Genomic DNA, 19,590 nt, shown 5'->3' on the forward strand with positions numbered 1-19,590 from the left:
AAATTAGAGGCCTTAAAAATGTTTTTATTTCATTGTTTTCATTTAACTTTCTGATACTGGGTTTTAAATACATATTTCTTTACTTAAAAAATTAAATGCATGGACATTTTTGTAACTCCATGAAAAAAAACAAAACAAACAAACAAAAAACTCGATCACATTTTTTTTTTTATGCCTAAGGAGGTATAAAAACACTCCAGAAAAAAAAAAAAAAAAAATCTTGACTAAGGTTCTCAAAATTCATGCATGAAAGGGTTAATTTAATTATTTGACTTCCTTGGCCGGTAACATCTTCTGTGACTTTTTTTCACTTGGTAAATTCATCCGCGGGCCCAGATTGGAACCTTTTGCGTCCTGTTTTGGCCCGCGGGCCGTGTGTTTGACACCCGGATCCATGTGTGGATGCGGTCCTGGTGGGTCCATGTCTTCTCCGGCTCTTCTGTGCATCCTGTCCGGCTCTGTCATGACTCGGTGCAGACATGTTTCTTCCTCCAGGCCACACCTCTCACCACAGCCTGATGATTAATCGGGTCAATCTGACACCTATCGGCAAAAACCAACTCCTATCTCTGCCAAGATCAATCCGAACAGTTACGCAATAGCGATAACCTTATCGATTTTGTTTGGGATGTGTAGTCATGCGCTTTAACTTTACCAGCGCTGATGTAAAGAACAGGACTACATATCCCAGAGGGCGTTGCGGCTCGTCGCTTCACTACTTTCACATTGAATGTACTTCGCTGCACTTGAAAATCCGTTCATGATTCACTTCATTAATAAGTAAGTAGTTCGGTGTCATGGCGGAATCTGCAGTATGTCCTGCTTTCCAACTCGGCAGATCCAGATACGACCAGGTAAGTGCTCTCTATCCTCCATTAAACACGCGTTAATGACATTTTTTTGAGGCTTTGGCTGAAAAACAGTCCCATCCTCCGCCTCTGCTCCGGCTCGTGCACCTCCGGATCATCTGATGCTCACTCTCGTGCATCCAAAGTTCATTTAAAAACCCGCAGCTTTGCATTAACCTGCATCAACTTTCCACTCATAACCAACTTCTTCATGTAATTGCATTAGTTTCCAGTTTCATTGTGCTGATAAACATCATATCTGATCGCTGCTTCACTGTGTTTCGGTGATCAGACAGTTAAGGTTATGGTAAAGACAGCACATCCCATCTGTTCACACTCATGTCTATTCACTTTTGGATCCTAAGTGTCTGAACTGTGTGCTTTTCTGTTCTTTTTTGGGGGATTTAACCATTTCATGCATGAGTTATCACAACCTTAATGGGTCAAAACGCAGTAATGTCCAATTCAGAGGGGGAAATTTAATTGATTGCCATTCCAAGATTTATTCCAAATATAAAGTAGCCCCTTGTTTTGGATAATCCCTTATGGTCCAACTAAAACAAAAATGAATTTAACCCTTTCATGCATGAATTATGAGAACCTTAATCAAGATTTTTTTCCTGAGTGTTTTTATTCCTCTTTAGGCATGAAAAAAAAAAAAAAACCAAAAAACAATGTGATTGAATTTTTTTTTAAATCAACCTGTTTTTCATGGAGTTACAAAAATGTCCACTCAGCTACACCATGAATTTTATTCTTGAAGCAAAGAAACATGTATTTAAAACCCAATATCATAAAGTGATATAAAAACAGTGAAATGAAACCATGTTTAATGCAGCTAATTTGAGGTTTTCTCACATTTTAACATATTCTAATACTAGTTAAGTTACATGTCAAGTCAAAGTTACATGATGCATAAGTGTCCACTGTGTTGGCTGATATGGAACTAAAACAACAAAATCCATGAATATAAAAGAGAACAGCTGTAGAATAACTGTCCACTGTAGTGACCACTATGCATGAAAGGGTTAAAAGTAAAAATGTGGGTCAAATTGTCTCCAAAATGTCCCTGCAGAGAGATTTTGAATACCATTTTTTTTTTAACCCTAATCAAGATATTTTTCCTGAGTGTTTTTATTACTCTTTAGGCATGAAAAAAACAATACAACTGAATTTTTTTTTTTGTTTGTTTGTTTTTTTTTTTTCTATAAACCTATTTTTCATGGAGTTGCACAAATATTCGCTCAGCTGGACATCATGCATTTCATTTTTGAAGCAAAAAAACATGTATTTACTGATACAGGGTGGGGAAGCAAAATTTACAATATTTTGAGGCAGGGATTGAAAGTCAGTGTATGACCAATTAGTTTATTGAAAGTCATGAGAGTTTATTTGCCACAAGAAAATGTACATAATAGAAAATGTTTTTATTCTATGTGTCCTCCTTCTTTCTCAATAACTGCCTTCACACGCTTCCTGAAACTTGCGCAAGTGTTCCTCAAATATTCGGGTGACAACTTCTCCCATTCTTCTTTAATAGTATCTTCCAGACTTTCTCGTAATAGTTTTGCTCATAGTCATTCTCTTCTTTCCATTATAAACAGTCTTTATGGACGCTCCAACTATTTTTGAAATCTCCTTTGGTGTGACGAGTGCATTCAGCAAATCACACACTCTTTGACGTTTGCTTTCCTGATTACTCATACGGGCAAAAGTTTCTGAAAAGGTATGGATAATAGTGTTAGGTATGATTATGACATCAATATATGTTTGGTTTCAAAACAATTGACGTAGTGCCTGCTGAGAAAAAACAACTACATGTTCATTGTAAATTTTGCTTCCCCACCCTGTACACTGTGTGAAAAGTATGAAATATGTTTTTTTAATGCTGCTAATCTGGTGTTTTGTCACATTTTAACATACTCTAATAATAATAAAACTTTATTGCAAACACAAGTCCATAAACCCCAAGCACACAACATACAGAATAAATAGAATAAAAAGGATAAAAAGAATAAAAAGGATATACAAAATTAAGCACGTTATAAAATATACAAACTATTGCACCAATGCTGTCTCAGTTTAGAGGTGAAACAATAGCAGCAGTTATATATTAGTTATTATTCACTTTATGGAGCTAATATGCAAAAAAAAACAAACAGCTTTTTGTTTAAGAAAAATGGTTAATTTCAGTGTATTAACAATAACAAGCAATTGATTTACACTCAAACATGTTAGTGCAGATCAGGTTTATCAAGAACAGCAAAGTTACAGTAATGGTATGAATGTCATTGTATGGGATGATGCATAGGTGTCCACTGTACCGGCTGATATGGAACTAAAACAATAAAATCCATGAACATGCAAGAGAACAACTGTAGAATAGTTGTCCACTGTAGTGACCACTATGCATGAAAGGGTTAAAGGTGCAGCTGCATCCTGACACTTTCACATTTTTGCATCATTTCGCACATGAATCCAAACCTACTTTCACTCTGCATGTTCTTCTTTTACCTCTAATACTTTTTTTTTTTTTTTTTTTCTGTTTCCCTTCCACCTGTGATCCAGATTAATGAGCTGTCCATCTTTATCTCAAGCCCATTACTCAATTTTCCATCCTCACGAGTGAATTTGAATTGGTCAGCCTTGAGAGATAATGTGACCTTCACGTTCCCTCGGATGTTACATTAACAGAAAAGCTGCACAGATTTACATTAGTCACATATAAACGTCCTCTGTCTACACTCTTACTTGTTTACAGGAAATTATTTACTTGATGTTACAACACAGAGCTAAGTCCATATTCACAAATTGTTAACACGTCTCTAAACCATTTTACTGCTTTGGTTTTTTTTCTCCAAAGATGTTTTTAATTGAATTTTTATATTGTGACAATTGAATGTACATAAAATATAACAACATAGTTATGTACACCCACTCTAACAAAGTCCCGACCCTGATGCACCTCATACTCCAACAAAAATATATAAATGCACACACTCAAAATGAATACATAAAATAACATTAATTAAAATAAAATAAAATAAAAAAGACAGGCTGCCACATTGCAAAGAATTTGGCTGCATTGCATCTTGTGGTATATTTTATTTTCTCTAATGTCTTACCTGCTATTGTTTAAGACAATATTAATAAATTAATTCTGTAGAACGATTAGTTGGTGACTATTAACGGAATCAATACTTATTTCAGTAATTTTCTTAAGAAAAAAAAAAAAAATCTGATTGCAGCCTGCTTTTTCTTCCTCTCTGTGACGATAAATTGAATATATTTTGGTTGATAATAACCTTTGGGAATTTTAGAAACCATTTTTCACTTTGATTGTTTTTATACACCAGAAAAATAATGAATCAATAATAAAACAAGTGGTGCCAAACTCAACAAACCCCGCCCCTCGCACATATTTTGCCCATTTTAAGTAAATGGGAAGATTTTTTTTTAAAAATTCATAAAAAATTTGAACTTTGGCCTACTGTTCCCAAAATATAATCAGATCCGTTCTGGGTCACTGGTGATACATAAAGTCAATTTGGTATGAATTCAGCCAATAGTTTTCCTGCTACAGACATGTGAAATTTCACCCATTATAAGAAATAGGGAAAAAAATATTTTAAAAAATTAATAAAAAATGTAAACTTTGATGTACTTTTCCCAAAATGTAATGACATTTATTCTGGGTCACTGGCAATGTATAAACCAAATTTGGTATGAATTCACCCAAAAGGTTTTGCTGCTACAGATATTTGAAATTTCACCCATTATAAGTAAATGGGAAAAAAAAAGATTTAAAAAAAAATTCCTAAAAAATCTGAACTTTGACCTACTTTTCTGAAAATGTAATGAGATCTGTTCTGGGTCACTGGCAGTATATAAACCCAATTTAGCATGAATTCAACCAATAGTTTTGCTGCTAGACTGCTAACAAACCGAACCAAAAACAATACCCCTTGCCTTCCCCTTCTTGGGGCGGGATAATAAGTGTTAATAAAACCCAACATTTCTATGAACACATAAACGCATCACACGAAACGTAGCTAATGCAGATTTTCACTGATTATATTGAGTCTAGCTTTAGCTCTTTCCTGTATACAGTATTTTTCTTTCCAACTCTAAATCAATGCAATCTGACCTAAAACTCCTTAATTTTTTCCGTCTTTCCAACCTTGCAGAGTTAATAAAGGTGCTGTAATACTTTCATGTCCTTGCCTTAAAGCGCTTAAAATTAGGCCAGTCTTTGAATCAGCACAAATCTTGCTGTGTTTGTCTGTGGTTTGTGCTGCGCTCCATCTCTGCTAGCCTTGTTGTGTACTCTCCGGGGAGCTGAGACTCATGCATAATTAAAGCCGGCTCCTCACACGGATCCTCACTCTACACCACTCTTACAAAACAGCACTGCAGCACATAAGGCTTGTCAGAGCAGGAGATGTGATGAAGCAACGACAATAAGAGATATATATTTAAAAAAAAAAAAACAAAAAAAAAAACTAAACAGATATATAACACTGAGAGATGCTATTGTTCCACTCTTGAGGAGGATTGAAGGTTGTTTCCAGTCACTTCAATTAGGACTCAGAGCTACAGCGATAATTAAAATACAAACATGTTGGTTCCACTGTCTTTGCTGTGTTTCCTGCCCTTCATAACTGATAAATGTCTCACAGGGAATCTGATTGAAGCTGCTATGTTTTCACCCATCTGATTTGCCAAAAAGACTCTTGGCATGCACTGCTACTGAGCCTTTTCAGAAGGTTGGCACTGTGTGTTCGCAATTGGCATGGTGATGCAGACAGAGAAAGGAACAGAAAACAGGATGCCTGACCAGCAGCTCCAGGCTTCACTAAGAGTTTTTTTTTTTTTTTTTTCGTGAATGAAAACTTAGATTCTTACTCTGTCTAAATAAGTTAATCCGTAAAAGCCACATTTTATTGCCGAACAACTAGGGATGTAACGATATGAAAATTTCATATCACCGTTATTGTGACTAAAATTATCACGGTTATCATTGAAATGTGCTCAAAATGTTCAAAAAGTACTTATACACACACTGAAATAATTTAACCACGTTGTATTTTGAAAAAAACAAAACAAAACAAAAAAACTAATAAAATAGGCACAGTGTACTTTCTGTTGGCAGAAACATTCAAATATTAACATGTAAACATCAAACATACTAATGTGCATTAAAGATGGCACCTTATGCCCATTGTTTGACCATTTTCCATGTCAAGTTTGAGTTGTTTTAGTTTCTTTTTCATAGATAGATAAATAGATAGATAGTCTCTCTCTCTCTCTCTCTCTCTCTGTCTTTCAAAGCGCGGTAATCAAACACGGTTATCACGATAATTAGAATTTAAACGGTAATACTAACCGTCGGGAATTTTACTGTGGTTTATCGTTATACCGGTAATTGTTACATCCCTATGAACAACTGATGTCTTTATAATATATGTGACTGCTTTATAAATACAGTTCAGTATTCTTTCCTCCAAAGTGGCATTTGGAGCTGTCACTTCATTCGTTTTTTTTTTTTTTTTTTCCTTAAAACGATAGAAATAATAACCACTAGAAAAGCACTTGGAGAGCGCAGACCTCCGCCACCACTCTGATCACCACTAAAATTTAATCATTTGGTCCTTGTGCCAGTATCAACATTTCCTGAAAATTTAATCAAAATCTGTCCATAACATTTTGAGTTACCTTGCTAGCCGACAGACAGACAGACAGACAGACAGACAGACCCAGATGAAAACATAAGTGGAGGTCATAACAGATTTGTGCTTGGATGCTCATTCCACATCTTTGGGAACAATATGTTATGAAGTAAAACTAAACACAGTGGGTTTTCTTCACTAAATAATAAGGGTGTGTAACCTCATCTTATTGTCTCTGTAAAAGCAAAAGGAGCAAGAAAATATCATCATCCACCATGAAAATATAAAATCAAACCAATTCATTACAGGTTCTCACAGTTATTTTGGTACGTTTTCCCAAAGCATCCAAAAAGTAGGAGTATTTCTAGAAACTACTCATACAAACAACACCACATAAAATATGATGGGTTTATTAGTCACATGCACTCTATCTATCCATCCATCCATCCATCCATCCGTCCGTCCGTCCGTCCGTCCGTCCGTCCGTCCGTCCGTCCGTCCGTCCGTCCGTCCGTCCGTCCGTTGTACAAACAGTGTACAGCAGGGTGTCCAAACTTTTTTTAAAGAGGGCCAGATCTGATAATGTGGAGATTGCCAGGGGCCAGTGGTCCCTTCGGACGTTTTTTAAACAGTAAAAATTACATATAAATGTGCTGTTCTACAATAATTTTATTTTCATTGTCACAATATAATGTTTTTAAAATGGCAATGTAACCAAATCTGAGCCACTCAGGTGTGAACAAATTAAAAAAAAAAAAACAAATTCTGCCTTCCTTTCACATCTGGAGTCAGATAACAGAACAAACTGTATAGAGTATCTTAAACTTCCAAAAAGTTGATAAAAATCTTAACCCCACATTCATTTTAAACATGACTTATATGAGTAATCATTACTCATATATTACTCAGTAATGTAAAGTCTGTTAACGTTTAACATGAAAACATATGACTCTTACTCTTGTCTTTCACAAAATCATTCAGAAAGTAATATTTGTGTCACATCTACAACTACATAACACCAGCAGTTATAGGCAACTAACCTGGCAACTTGGTAGCCTGCCTTGGTGGTGAATTCATTGAACTCCCAGGTTCACATGAAGAGTCACTGTTGGGAGTTTAAAGCAGCTTGAATTTGCTTCACTTTTTCAGAACGCTCACTCACTGCTAGCTTGTCGTATGCATTAGCATGTTTTGTCTGCTCGTGTCTCTTTACATTGAATTCCTTAAACAAGGCAACAAGCTCTCAACAAATTAGGCAAACACAATCACCTCGATTTTCAGTGAAAAAAAATTGTAATTCCCATCTCTCCTGGAAGCGGCGGCCCTCACTGTCAACTTTCCTTTTTTTTATTTACAGGTGCCATGGTTAGAAATTAGCGAAAAGGGTTCACGGCAAGGTCACAGAGCCAGATAGAGTTAGAGTGGTGCTGCCACCATGAGGTGAAAGGAGGAACTGCATTTGGAACCTTTTATGATTCATGTACTCGGATCAACAGTCCAAGCGGGCCATAAATAATACATTATAAAACCGAAGCTGTGGGCCGTATAAAATCTGACCGCGGGCCGTGATTGGCCCCCGGGCCGGACTTTGGACATGCCTGGTGTACAGTCTTGCAGATGTAGATAAAGTGCATTTACAGATCATACGGATCATTTTTTTTCACAAAAACCCATAATTTGCACAAAATTAGTTTATTTTAGTTTATCAGTTTATTGTATCGTGGACAATCCCAATTAATTAACTGTATCAATAACATTAAAAAAGGGGGCAGCTTTAGCCAACATGCTTAGTATCCTGCTGTAGCCCCCTTCCTAATGACAATGGGCACCCTAAAAAACAATATATTACAGCACATTAATTAAAAAGAGAGAGTTAAGACAGCTAAGAGACAAGATTAATCAATAAAGAGAAAAGATTATAAAAGATAAAAGGAGAACGTCTTGTCTTTTTCCCTCAAAATAATCATCTAAGTGCCTTCAAAAATAACAAGTTCTTCTGTTATTATGTTGACAGTCCACATGCTTAGACATGTTGTCAACAAAACTGTATTTTCTGATGTAAACACTTCTTAGGATATGTATGATAATTGTTAAAAATGTACAAAGCGGTACATTTTCATCTATTTCTAAAGTACAAAGTTGCACATTTCTGTATGTGGGAGATTTGCATTTACACCTTCAGTGTTTGTGCTGTAATTTCCTGACAGTCTGAATTAATAAACGAATAGAAAAATAAAAAGAGGACTGTTGTACTGGACTGCATAACACAACAGGAAAAAAATACAGAATTATAAATGTAGAAAGCGCCGTGAGGCAGGACTGTACATGCAGTGCTGTATGGGGAATTACAGTGGAGTCAGATGCACCTGTGAGCTGTTGTATCTAATGCTTCATACTTTCAACTTCAACAGTACAAACCGAGGTTGCATTTGCCAAAAAAAAAAAAAAAAAAAAAAAAAAACTCTAGTGTTAAATATATTTGACAGATTATGATAATCGGTCGACCCGTGTTTTATTCAGTACGTAACGCCATGAACTAATGATTTGATGCTTTGGAGGAGAATCAGTGCAAATACATTTGGATCGGCATCACACAAGTAGTTAATAATGTAGGAAACGAGAGACGATTCATTTAAGTGAATCTGATAGAGCATTTGCAGTTTCTTCTGAAGAATGAGAAAACGCTTTCATAATTAACACACGTGGCTAGATGATGATGAGCCTGAACAAATACTTCCGATAATTTCAATTCTGATCTGATAAAACGTACAGAAAAAAGCTGGAATCAGGGCTGAAGCTCCTCTTGAGGATGCGGAAGTAAAAATATTTCTTAGAACTTGGGCATTTTGATGTGAAGATGAGTTTATGTTGCTTGTAAGGGTGGAATCGTTTTAATCAGTGTCTTTAAATACACAGGGTTGGGGAAAATTTACAAAGACTTTGAATATAATATATAATATCAGTAATATAATATTTTTTTCAACTCTTTTCAGTCAGTATTTACTACTTCTGCGCAATACCATTCTGTCCACAATACTGTGCAATTTTTAATACTTCGTTTTTAATACTTCGTACTGTATATATAATTTATTTTAACTATTTTATCTCATGATACATTTATTTATTACTGAAATCTATTGTTTTTTATTCTATGCATATATTTGACTATTCTATGCATATGTTTGCACTGAAAGGAGCTGCTTTTTAAATCTCATTGTACATGTGTATAGTGACAATAAAGGCATACATTTAGTATACTCAAATCTTTTCATTGATAGTGTATAAGTTCATTTTTACACATAATAGTAAGCTCATTAGTCCTAAAAACTATTTTCCCAATAATATTAAACCTAACTGTGTGATTTTTTTTTTCATGTAAATGAGACATAAAATGGTTAAAACTGGATCTATTTTTCTTTAGAAATTTCAAGTCGTTCATAGTTAATATTATTTATTCATTTATTTGTTTCAAGCAGAAAAAAAAACCAAAACAAACATTTTTAGGTGTACAAGGAACCAATAGCAGAGCAAATACATTAATAAATAAAGATGATTAAGACAATATAGCAATTGCCATGTACACTAGTAATAACAAAATAAGTTCAATATGAACTGCTCACAAAGGAGTGGGAAGAAGAAAACGTATTAAATCCCACCCCCATCTCACATTTATACAACATAATACATGACTTTTGTTTCCTTGATGATAAAGTTACATCTGTTTAGAGTCCTAATAATGAAAATAACAGATAATAAACAGATGAGGAAAACTGAAGTATATGGTTGTTAATGTTATTCTGCTATTTTGTTGCACAACTGGTGTAGTGAAAATAAAGCCTATTCTATTCTATTCTATTCTATTCTATTCTATTCTATTCTATTCTATTCTATTCTATTCTATTATGTGGCAGTTCCCAAATTAATTTTTCCCTGTATTTAACCTTTATTAAGTGATTTATCACCATTTATTATAATATTATCCTCTTTAATTTGAGTTTTTTCAGTATAAATCATGTATTTTCCTATATTTAATTCACTGATCATGTAGATATTGTAGTAAATTCAGTAATATTATCTTATTTATTTTGCGTTTTTTCAGTGAAAACCAGGTCTTTTTGTACATTTAATTTCCTGATCACGTAGATGTTCATAAAAAGTCAGATTAAAGTTGAGGATTATTATATCAGAAACACAGAAAACTGAAGAAAAAAATCTTTTTTTTTTTTTCAGTAAGGATATCATTAACTGAACATAAATCAAGTGTGTCTAATCACTGTCATTGATCCAACTCCATGGGTTATAATGGTGAATCAATGTCGTAGAAGATGACGGTGTTTCCACGGTAACTACAGAGCCTCTGAATGTCCAAACAGGTCATATCTGATGACCATGAAAAAATGATAAACTGTATTTTACACCAATTATTTACATGTATTGATAGAATTAGTGGATCAACAGGTATTAAATATTTTAGATTGGTAGATGATTTTGGTCACCAGTGGCTGTTTGGGTCTTTTAGGGGTTAACATAACAATTCTTTCTACCATGTACTGCAGTTAAAACTCGCATTTTTTATGACTTTGTAATATTAGTATAATGTGCACCACCTACCTTGAAATAGCATTGAAATATAAACTGTATTCTTAAGATCTTCACTAGGAATAAATGTTAAAGTAAGCTGTGATGAATGACTCCAGAACCCTTCATGTGAGAATTATCCAGTCAAAGAGAAGAGCATAATCTTCTATAATCATGTGTCTGTTCTCATTAAGAATGAACTTTGTCAAATTTTCTTTTCCAGGGTTCATTCCTCGGTCGACTGAGACACTTCGTCGACATCATTGACCCCAGCACCCTGTTTGTGTCCGAGGTAAAATTTGATCCATGTTTGCAATGAACTACATGTGTTTAATACAAATCATCTCATTTATTAACACAGGCTGCCATTACTGGGGGTTAAATATCTAAGCTGGTATGGGCTCGATTCCATATCAGAATACTAATGTTTTACTATTATATAGGATGTTTTTGACTGATTTTACTGCTGTAGATGTTTTATATTGAGCTCATTTTAATGTAAAGCGATGATTCCTACTCTATAAGATCATCATCTGTCCTCTGAAAAGTCAGCGTCTTATGAGTTCAGAAAACTACCCCTGTTCTCATCTTTGTTAAATTGAATTATGCACCTATTCCAAGAGTTTTTATTTTATTTTATTAAATTATGCATTGACACAAACTTGTACTGAGATATAAAGAACCACACAAACACGATACAAACAACTAAATTACACAACTAATTTGCAAAACAAAACAAGGCAAAATCATACAAAAAAACCCCAACAAGAACAACAAAATAAGTAATATTAACTTGTTTTTACAATGCTCAGGGCTGATTGAGAGTTAATATAATGTATACTAACAACAAATTTCTCCATCAAGAGGACATAGGAGACAGCAGGACACTCTTGTTGACAGTAGAGAAAAAAGGATTCAATTGTTGATAGAATTTTTCCACGAGGGTTAAACAGGTTATTTTGCTTAAGATGGAAGAGAAAAACACACAAAGGGAACTTAACAACAAACACTTAGAAATACTGAAAATAGGTTTGTGGAGTGAATAGTGGAATATTTTCTTCCAAGGTGTTGTGGAGCTTAAGTTTAAAGTAGCTTAAAATGGAAGTAAAACACATGTACCTCAACTTGTAGACTAAAGTAGTAAAGAAGAAGTACTTTAATTTCATTCCAACCCTTTCTATTAGGTACTGAATTATGTCAAGTGTTGAATATTAAAACTGTAATGAATGAGTCCATCTGTCGACAGATTTGTAATTTTATTTTATTTTTTAACCACTTACATTTCATTTATTGGTCTAATTAGAACAAGACATTTTGTGTCCACCCTCAAAAGCCAAGACTGATCGTATCATATCATATCATATCATATCATATCATATTAGATCATATCTTATCATATCATATATCATATCATGTCATGTCATATCATATCATATCATATCATATCATATCATATCTTATCTTATCTTATCTTATCATATATCATATCATATATCATATCGTATCATATCATATATCATCATTTCATATCATATATCATATCAAATCTTTTCATGTCATATCATATCATATATCGCATAATTTCATGTCATATCATATATCATATCATGTCATATCATATCATATCATATTGTATCATATCATATCATATCATCATGTCATATCGTATCATATCATATCATATATCATATCATATCATGTGTCATATCATTTCATATCATATATCATATCTTTTCATTTCATATCATATCATATCTTGCATAATTTCATGTCATATCATATATCATATCTTGTCATATCGTATCATATTGTATCGTATCATATCATATGTCACATCACGTCATGTCACGTCACGTCACATCAGGGTCACGTCACATCATATATCATATCATATCATATATCAATGTGTAGCTTCTCTATTTTTTGTCTCATTTGGACATTCAGAGGCTCCATAATTAATGCAAACATATGTTTGACTGTTTGCATTGGTTTAGTTGATAATATAATTATTGTCCGATACGTGTACATAGTCAGATTGTTAAACATAAATAAATACAGTGAAAAACACCCTCAACAGTATTAATATGAAGGGCCTTAACTTGCTTCGTAAAGATTAGATGTAGAGAAAAAAAAAATCATCTTGTAGCTGAAAACAGTGAGTTTCTTCAATGTTCACAGTAAAAACATCATTTTTTAGTGTTTGATTTCAGTAAAATGATCCATTCTCAGGTAAAAAGAATGTAAAAGCTGGACTTTAAAAGAAAAGATGAAGTATTGAGTTCTTCTAAATCACTATAACTGATGGAAAACTGATGAAAAACAGAATAAATACAGGCGGGCAGAAGTCTGAAACTGCTCTGGGCCTTTGATTTAACGAACTGAAAATTAACATTCAGTATTACTATTGAAAGACAGATATTGTATTTATCCTTAAAGCCAACAAGTTTACGAATAAAATATTTTTTTTCTAATTAAGCACCCTTTATTTCCCTTTTCTTATTTTGATGTAGAAACAGTTGAAAGACAGCATCAAACTCCTGGATGATTATCGACATGGCACGCTTCCATCAGGAGTCTCTGATCATCAGGTGAGTCTTTACTGGTGATAATGGGATGCAGCACAAAGTATGAAGCACTGTAAGCCTCTGCCACAGATGGGAAATTTGTATATGTTAGTATGTGTCTAGGGGTGGGAATCAATAAGAATTTAACGATTCCAATTCCATTATCGATTTTGCTTATCGATCCGATTCCTTATCCATTCCCTATCGATTCTCTTATTGATTCTCATTGGGTGAGGGAATAAAAGAGTACAAACAGGTTTGTTTGCATTAACTGTCTTTTATATTTCCATCTCTGCACAGAAAATGTAACATATACAGTGAGCACAAATAATAATAACTGATGATGCCGGCCACCGTAGAGTAAAACTGAAACTTAAGACGCTTTACTAATTCCTCTATGTCTCCTGTTGTTGTGCACCTTGTTTTCCTTTCCCTACCTTTGCAAACTTTTATCTGAGGCGTCAGGACGTTTGTTGCCCCCATCACAACCTGGCCTGGATGACGGCCTGGTGTTCACTCTGCCGCCAGATTCACAAGCGTCGCTAAGTAGCGTATCAAACACGTGACATTCCTGCAAATGAATCACATGCTGTGGACAAATGTTTGTGCACATTGGAGGTATTTCCCCCTTTTAAAGAAACGGAAGCTTTGCAAGTGTTACAAGTGGACCTGGTGTCGTCTTTTTGGAGCGTTTCTGCCTTAACACCATGTTGGCTACCTTCTGACCAAAACAATGCAGCGTGCGTGCGACGTCAAAGGTGGAATCGATAAGCAGAATTGTTAAGCAGGGAAGCAAATAATTCCAAGGAATCGAGCTACTGGGAGCCAGTTCTCAAAAAGAATCGGTTCTTGATTCCCGTCCCTATATATATCATTCATTACTAAGAATCTGCAGTAACAGTTTAATGAAAAAACATGAAATTATCTGTTTAGAATAGAGATGTCTCTGAGAGTTTTTTTTTAGTTTAGGTTAGTTTATTTCAGACACAGACATAATACAAAACATATGGAACAGAACTAAAAATAGTAATAATAATAATAATAAACAATACCAAAATAAAAAACTAAACAACAGAAAAATAAAAATAGTAATGATAAACAATACACAAAAAATCAAATAATAGAAAAAAAAGAACAACTGTTTTGCCCGAAAGGGAGTAGGAAGAAGCCACTGCTTATCCAGTCCTACCCCTGATTCCAGACCTCAGACTGTTAGTGCTAGTCACTTGATATACAACATAAGATTGTGATTATCTATAAACACACCCCTACCAACCTGTACCCCCATACAGTCATATACACATCTACATACACACATACAGTCACATACACTTCTACATACACACATACAGTCACATACACTTCTACATACACACATACAGTCACATACACATATACATACACACATACAGTCACATACACATATACATACACACATACAGTCACATACACATCTACATACACACATACAGTCACATTCCAAGCAGACTGTTGTCCAAACTGCACAGTCTGGGGGTATTGGCGAGCACACCTGCAGATGGATCGGAGATTTTCTCACCAACCATCTGCAGTCAGTCAGGATGGGGCCTCATCACCCTTCTGTCCTGACAGTGAGTACTGGGGCCCCCCAGGGCTGTGTGCTCAGCCCCATGCTGTACACCTTGTACACCCATGACTGTGCACCAATCCACAACAGCAACATCCTTGTCAAATTTGCGGATGACACCACTGTGGTGGAGCTGATCCACAACAATGATGAAACGGCCCACAGAGAGGAGGTCCTGAACCTCACTACCTGGTGTTCCCTTAATAATCTGGCACTCAACTCCTCGAAAACAAAGGAGTTGGTGCTGGACTTCAGGAGGAAGACGGAGGATCCCCCCCTCTTCTCATCTGAGGGGACACCGTGGAGAGGGTCAGTGACTTCAGATTCCTGGGTACATACATTTCTCAGGACCTCACATGGGGCACTAACACCAGTGCCCTTGTGAAAAAAGCACAGCAGCGCCTGTACTTTTTAAGGTCACTGAGAAGGGTCAGCCTGTCCCAGGAACTGCTGCTGTCCTTCTATAGATGTTCTGTGGAGAGCATCCTTACTCACAACATCTTAGTGTGGTATAGGAGCAGCTCTCAGGCTGACGTGAAGGCTCTGGAAAGAGTCAGGAAGTCAGCCCAGAGCATCATAGGAGTCCAGTTGTCCTCTCTGTCAGACATCTATAACACCAGGTGTCTGCGCAGGGCCAGAAGCATCACCCTCGACAGTTCACATCCTGGACACAGCCTGTTCTCACTGTTGCCCTCAGGGAGGAGGTACAGGTCCATCCAAGCCCGCACCTCCAGATTTAGCAGTACGTTCTATCCAAGTGCAGTACGGGTACTGAACACACTGCAATGACAATACCTCACAAAGGACATATATTTAACATATATTCATAGTGTTCACCAGGGTCAAAGTGCAATATATTCTTATCTCTGCTGTTTCTTGGTTGGTGACATGCCTGTTTTTATTCTGTATATATATTTACTCTTTTTCTTTCTTCTTCTTTAACCCTTTCATGCACAAATTATGAGAACCTTAATCAAAATTTTTTCCTGAGTGTTTTTAGTCCTCTTTAGGCATGAAAAAAACAATGTGATTGAAAATTTTCTTCTGAAAAATAAATAAAAACTACATAAATAAAATAAAAATAATTGTAAAAAAAATTTAAAAATATATGAAAAAAAGTAATAATGACAAAAAAATTCTTATGAACCTATTTTTCATGAAGTTACAAAAATATCCACTCAGCTGGACACCACACGTTTAATTTTTGACGCACAGAAACATGTATTTACTGATAAATTGTGTGAAAACTGTGGGGAAGGCTTGTGATTCTGGGGGTTTATCCTCAGGAGAGATCTACATAATGTTACCAATTCATGTCAGAAAAGACATGTAGTGTCTTAAAACTTTAATAAAGATGTGTAAAAAAACAAACAAACAAACAAACAAAAAAAACAACGAAAAGAACAACAAAATCCATGAACATACAAGAGAACAGCTGTAGAATAGCTGTCCACTGTAGTGACCACTATGCATGAAAGGGTTAAACTGTTTGCACTACGCACCACTAGAGAGTTGTCTCTTATAATTTCGTTGTACATATGTATAATGACAATAAAGGCATTCTATTCTATTCTATTCTATTCTATTCTATTCTATTCTATTCTATTCTATTCTATACATACACACCAGTTTATGTCTACTGCTGTACATCAACACACGTCTGCACCCCCATGTTTACATACACACACCATACAAATCCAAATAATGATCATACCCTTCCTTAAGTGAATGATGCTGTGTAGAAATGTAAATATCAAAGGAATTCAATGCAAACTAATTCTTCCTTTTACCTCTATTATGTATTTCTGTAGCTGTGGGAAGCGCAAAAGATCAAGCAGGTAAGTGTTTGAGCAGCTGTGAGTGGACACAGGTTTACTGCTCTTCCATACATTCAGCTCTGTCAGCTCCTGGCAGCATGACGATGATGCCATGCTCTCTGCACGCAGGCCATCATTCATCCTGACACAGGAGAGAAGATCTTCATGCCATTTCGAATGTCAGGTATGACCTCAGATGAAGATCTTTGATACAGTGGCTGAAGTTCTTCCATTTTTCTCATCGTTTTTTACACTGAAAAATCATTTCTTCACTGTGCAGGTTATGTACCATTTGGAACACCAATAGTAAGTTCCATTTGAAAAAAAAACAAAAAAACATACATTTAATCACACATCAACCTGACTTGGCTACGGAAGTTATCCATTGACATTATCACAGATGAAATGAGACTTTGGACTTATTTTGTTCAAAAATAAGCTCTTATTCCCTGGTTTCATCTAGGTCATTGGCCTTCTTCTTCCAAATCAGACTGTGGTGTCTACCATTATATGGCAGGTACTGTAACTAAGACACATACTGTACAGCCATTGCATTTATTATCCATTCAGAACATCCGGTGAGTGCACTTTTATTGTAGAGTCTAACATTCCTTTTTGTCATAAACTGAAAAACAGATTTTGTCAAATTAAGTGCTACTGGTGTGTTGTCTGTTCTTTTTTTCCTTCTTTCCGTCAGTGGCTGAACCAGAGTCATAATGCCTGTGTGAATTATGCAAACCGCAATGCTACAAAGGTAGGGATATTCAGAAGTAGAACACAGTTGTATTGTATATTTAATCGCATATCAGTCAATATTGGGTTTTACTGTTTTCTTCAACTAATTGGTCATAATTTGGATCTTTATGTTTGTCAGGAACATTTTGCACAATTTGCACAAATTCATTGAGCTTTTAGTGAAATATGTGATCACCACTGATTTCTTCAGTCTGGGGTCTAGAGAAAATTCTAACTTAGGTTTTTTCGTCATACACTATACAATAATAATAATAATGGATTGGATTTTATATAGTACTTTTCTAGACACCCAAAGCGCTTTACATTATTGATCCATTATTCATTCGCTCTCACATTCTCCCTCTGATGGTGGTAAACTACATCTGTAGCCATTGCCCTGGGGCAGACTGACAGAAGCGTGGCTGCCAATTCGCACCACCAAACATTCATATGCCAGTGTGAGTGGCACTGGAGGCAAGGAGGGTGAAGTGTCTTGCCCAAGGACACAACAGCACATGGACAGAGCGGGATTCGAACCGCCAACCCTTCGGTTATTGGACGACCTGCTCTACCACCTGAGCCATGGCCGCCCCTACACTACACTACACTACACTATGTTTATCTTTCATGTATTACGATCATCTGAACTTTAATCACATACAATTGATTGAATATTAAAATACTGCTGGGATATGCTGCTAATGGGTCTGTGTTAACTAACTCAAAATGTCAGAGAAATTCTGAGCTCAGATTTGGACTCAACATACCTGATTGAGGTAAAATATAAAAGTGATTTTTGACCAGTGTTGTTTTTAATTTCATACCCAGCTTCACAAGGTAACCATGAATAAAGCTGTATTTGTTGTTCTTTTGTCCACACTCAGCCCACACCAACATCCAAGTTTCTTCAAGGTTACGTAGGAGCTGTGACCAGTGCCGTCTCCATTGCAGTGAGTTTGTTTCTGTGGATTTTTCTCAAAGAATTCAACTATTTTTACTCATGACAGCTACTGATGGCAGCCTCTTCAATGTTATTGTACTTGACCATAACTGGATGTGATGTATGCACACTTATAGTTGTATTTTTACTGCATTCTATATTTTTTTTGTTGTGAGCAGCACTGCTAATAGTGTTTTTTTTCAGTACATTAAACAGTACAAGGCTACTCCATACACACGTGTTTTAGCTAAAGGGAATACCTTTGCATCAGTAGCAGATACAATTATGTTTTTCATTTATTGTCAGTTGTTCGTAATGTTGGGTGTATGTCTTGCTTGTTTTTTGCAGTAATAACTAACAAGGATCCAAAGTAAATTAATACATAAATAGCAAAAATGACTGAAAGTAATAATAACAATTCAGTTGTGGGAAAAAAATTCTTAGACCATCAAAGTCATCAAAAACAATGGTTATGCAATCAAGTACTAACTCCTGTGTGTATCATGTGACTAAAACTGACAGAAAAGAAAACATGGAATGCCTAAAAGCACTGTTTTTGTCAGTACAGTGCCACAGATATTGATGTAAGAACTGAAGCGATTTTGGTTATTATCAAGAAAACCATAGAAAATGGTTAGATATCAGCTCTGAAATTAAACTCTTAGGAGCTATTTTTGTTATTATCATTATATTTGTCCAAACAAATGTACCTTTAGTTGTACCAGGCATTAAAATGAACAAAAAAATGAAGAAAACAAGAGCAGTCTAATAATTTTTTCCGTGACTGTACAAGTGTTGTAGCTAAAGGGAATACCTTTTCATCAATAACTGAT

General features: G+C 35.3%; 1 protein-coding gene across 2 annotated transcripts in view; it reads left to right on the forward strand.

The window, feature by feature from the left end:
- Positions 1–441: 441 nt before the first annotated feature.
- Positions 442–19,590, forward strand: part of sfxn5b (sideroflexin 5b) — a 31,309-nt gene continuing 12,160 nt past the window's right edge. Inside the window, exons 1-9 of one of the 2 annotated variants that reach the window (XM_030146178.1) lie at positions 443–854; positions 11,319–11,387; positions 13,606–13,683; positions 17,077–17,103; positions 17,212–17,266; positions 17,363–17,388; positions 17,546–17,599; positions 17,780–17,836; positions 18,702–18,767. In XM_030146178.1, coding sequence (XP_030002038.1) covers positions 798–854; positions 11,319–11,387; positions 13,606–13,683; positions 17,077–17,103; positions 17,212–17,266; positions 17,363–17,388; positions 17,546–17,599; positions 17,780–17,836; positions 18,702–18,767 — 489 coding nt within the window. In that variant the 5' untranslated portion in view covers positions 443–797. Of the gene's footprint in view, positions 855–11,318; positions 11,388–13,605; positions 13,684–17,076; positions 17,104–17,211; positions 17,267–17,362; positions 17,389–17,545; positions 17,600–17,779; positions 17,837–18,701; positions 18,768–19,590 lie in introns of both variants that reach the window. The other variant, XM_030146179.1, reaches the window with a different exon arrangement.

This window comes from Sphaeramia orbicularis, chromosome 10, assembly GCF_902148855.1.
Source record: "Sphaeramia orbicularis chromosome 10, fSphaOr1.1, whole genome shotgun sequence".
NCBI lineage: Eukaryota > Metazoa > Chordata > Actinopteri > Kurtiformes > Apogonidae > Sphaeramia > Sphaeramia orbicularis.